General features: G+C 43.1%; 1 protein-coding gene across 1 annotated transcript in view; it reads left to right on the forward strand.

Moving 5' to 3' along the window:
- LOC104715013 (pentatricopeptide repeat-containing protein At3g26782, mitochondrial-like) overlaps positions 7–1,739 on the forward strand; it is a 12,200-nt gene continuing 10,467 nt past the window's right edge. Inside the window, exons 1-2 of the mRNA XM_010432471.2 lie at positions 7–768; positions 850–1,732. Coding sequence (XP_010430773.1) covers positions 31–768; positions 850–1,732 — 1,621 coding nt within the window. The 5' untranslated portion in view covers positions 7–30. The remainder of the gene's footprint in view (positions 769–849; positions 1,733–1,739) is intronic.

Raw genomic sequence — 1,739 nt, forward strand, 5'->3', positions numbered from 1 at the left:
TCTGCTGAAGCTCTTCGTGCTTTTTCCTCAATGCGAAAGCTTTCTCTTTACCCAACTCGCTCTAGCTTTCCTTGCACCATTAAAGCATGTTCGTCTCTTCTTGATATTTTCTCCGGCAAGCAGACTCATCAGCAAGCTTTTGTCTTCGGGTATCAATCAGACATCTTCGTGTCTTCGGCTTTGATCGTTATGTATTCCACTTGCGGTCAACTGAAAGATGCACGGAAGGTGTTCGACGAAATTCCTAGTAGAAATATTGTCTCTTGGACGTCGATGATTCGAGGGTATGATCTTAACGGTAATGCCCTTGATGCTGTTTCTCTTTTCAAGGATCTATTGGTCGAAGAAAATGAGGGTGACGATGCAATGTTTCTTGATTCTATGGGTATGGTTTCAGTCATCTCGGCTTGTTCTCGTGTTGCTACTAAGGGTTTAACAGAATCAATTCATAGCTTTGTGGTAAAAAGAGGGTTTGATAGAGGGGTGAGTGTTGGTAATACTCTACTAGATGCTTATGCTAAGGGTGGAGAAGGAGGTGTAGCTGTGGCGAGAAATATCTTTGATCAGATTGTGGATAAGGATCGTGTTTCGTATAATTCGATCATGGGTGTGTATGCTCAGAGTGGGATGTCTAATGAGGCATTTGAAGTCTTTCGTAGACTGGTAGAGGATAAAGTTGTCACCTTTAACTCCATTACACTGTCTACTGTCTTGTTGGCGGTTTCACATTCAGGTGCTCTGCGTATTGGCAAGTGTATACATGATCAGGTCAGTTAATACAGTATGTATTTTAGATAATATGTATCATTGACCGTGACTAATTTGTAAAGATATAATGTGCATATGCAGGTGATAAGGATGGGTCTTGAGGATGATGTGATAATTGGGACATCATTAATTGATATGTATTGCAAATGCGGGAGAGTTGAGACGGCAAGAAAAGTATTTGATCGAATGAAATATAAGAATGTTAGGTCTTGGACCGCCATGATTGCTGGATATGGAATGCATGGCCACGCGGCTAAGGCATTGGAGTTATTCCCTGCTATGATCGATTCAGGGGTTAGACCAAACTACATTACTTTTGTATCCGTATTAGCTGCTTGCAGTCATGCGGGTCTTCATGTCGAAGGCTGGCGCTGGTTTAACGCAATGAAGGGAAGATTCGGCTTGGAACCGGGTTTAGAACACTACGGTTGTATGGTTGATCTTCTAGGTAGAGCAGGGTTTCTTCAGAAAGCTTATGATTTGATTCAGACAATGAAGATGAAGCCGGACTCTATCATATGGAGCTCACTTCTTGCAGGTTGTAGAGTTCACAAGAACGTGGAGCTCGCAGAGATATCCGTGGCTCGTTTATTTGAATTGGACTCTTCGAACTGTGGTTATTACATGTTGCTTTCGCATATCTATGCTGATGCAGGGCGTTGGAAAGATGTTGAGAGGGTGAGGATGATAATGAAGAATCGAGGATTGGTGAAACCGGCTGGTTTTAGTCTACTTGAGTTGAATGGTGAGGTTCATGTGTTCTTGATCGGAGACGAAGAGCATCCTGAGCACGAAAAGATTTACGGGTTTTTAGCAGAACTGAACAGGAAGCTGTTAGAGGCAGGTTACGTATCGAACACGGCATCTGTATGCCATGATGTTGATGAGGAAGAGAAAGAGATGACACTGAGAGTTCACAGCGAGAAACTAGCGATTGCGTTTGGGATCATGAACACTGTTCCCGGCTCGAC

Source organism: Camelina sativa, chromosome 9 (assembly GCF_000633955.1).
Source record: "Camelina sativa cultivar DH55 chromosome 9, Cs, whole genome shotgun sequence".
Classification (NCBI taxonomy): domain Eukaryota; kingdom Viridiplantae; phylum Streptophyta; class Magnoliopsida; order Brassicales; family Brassicaceae; genus Camelina; species Camelina sativa.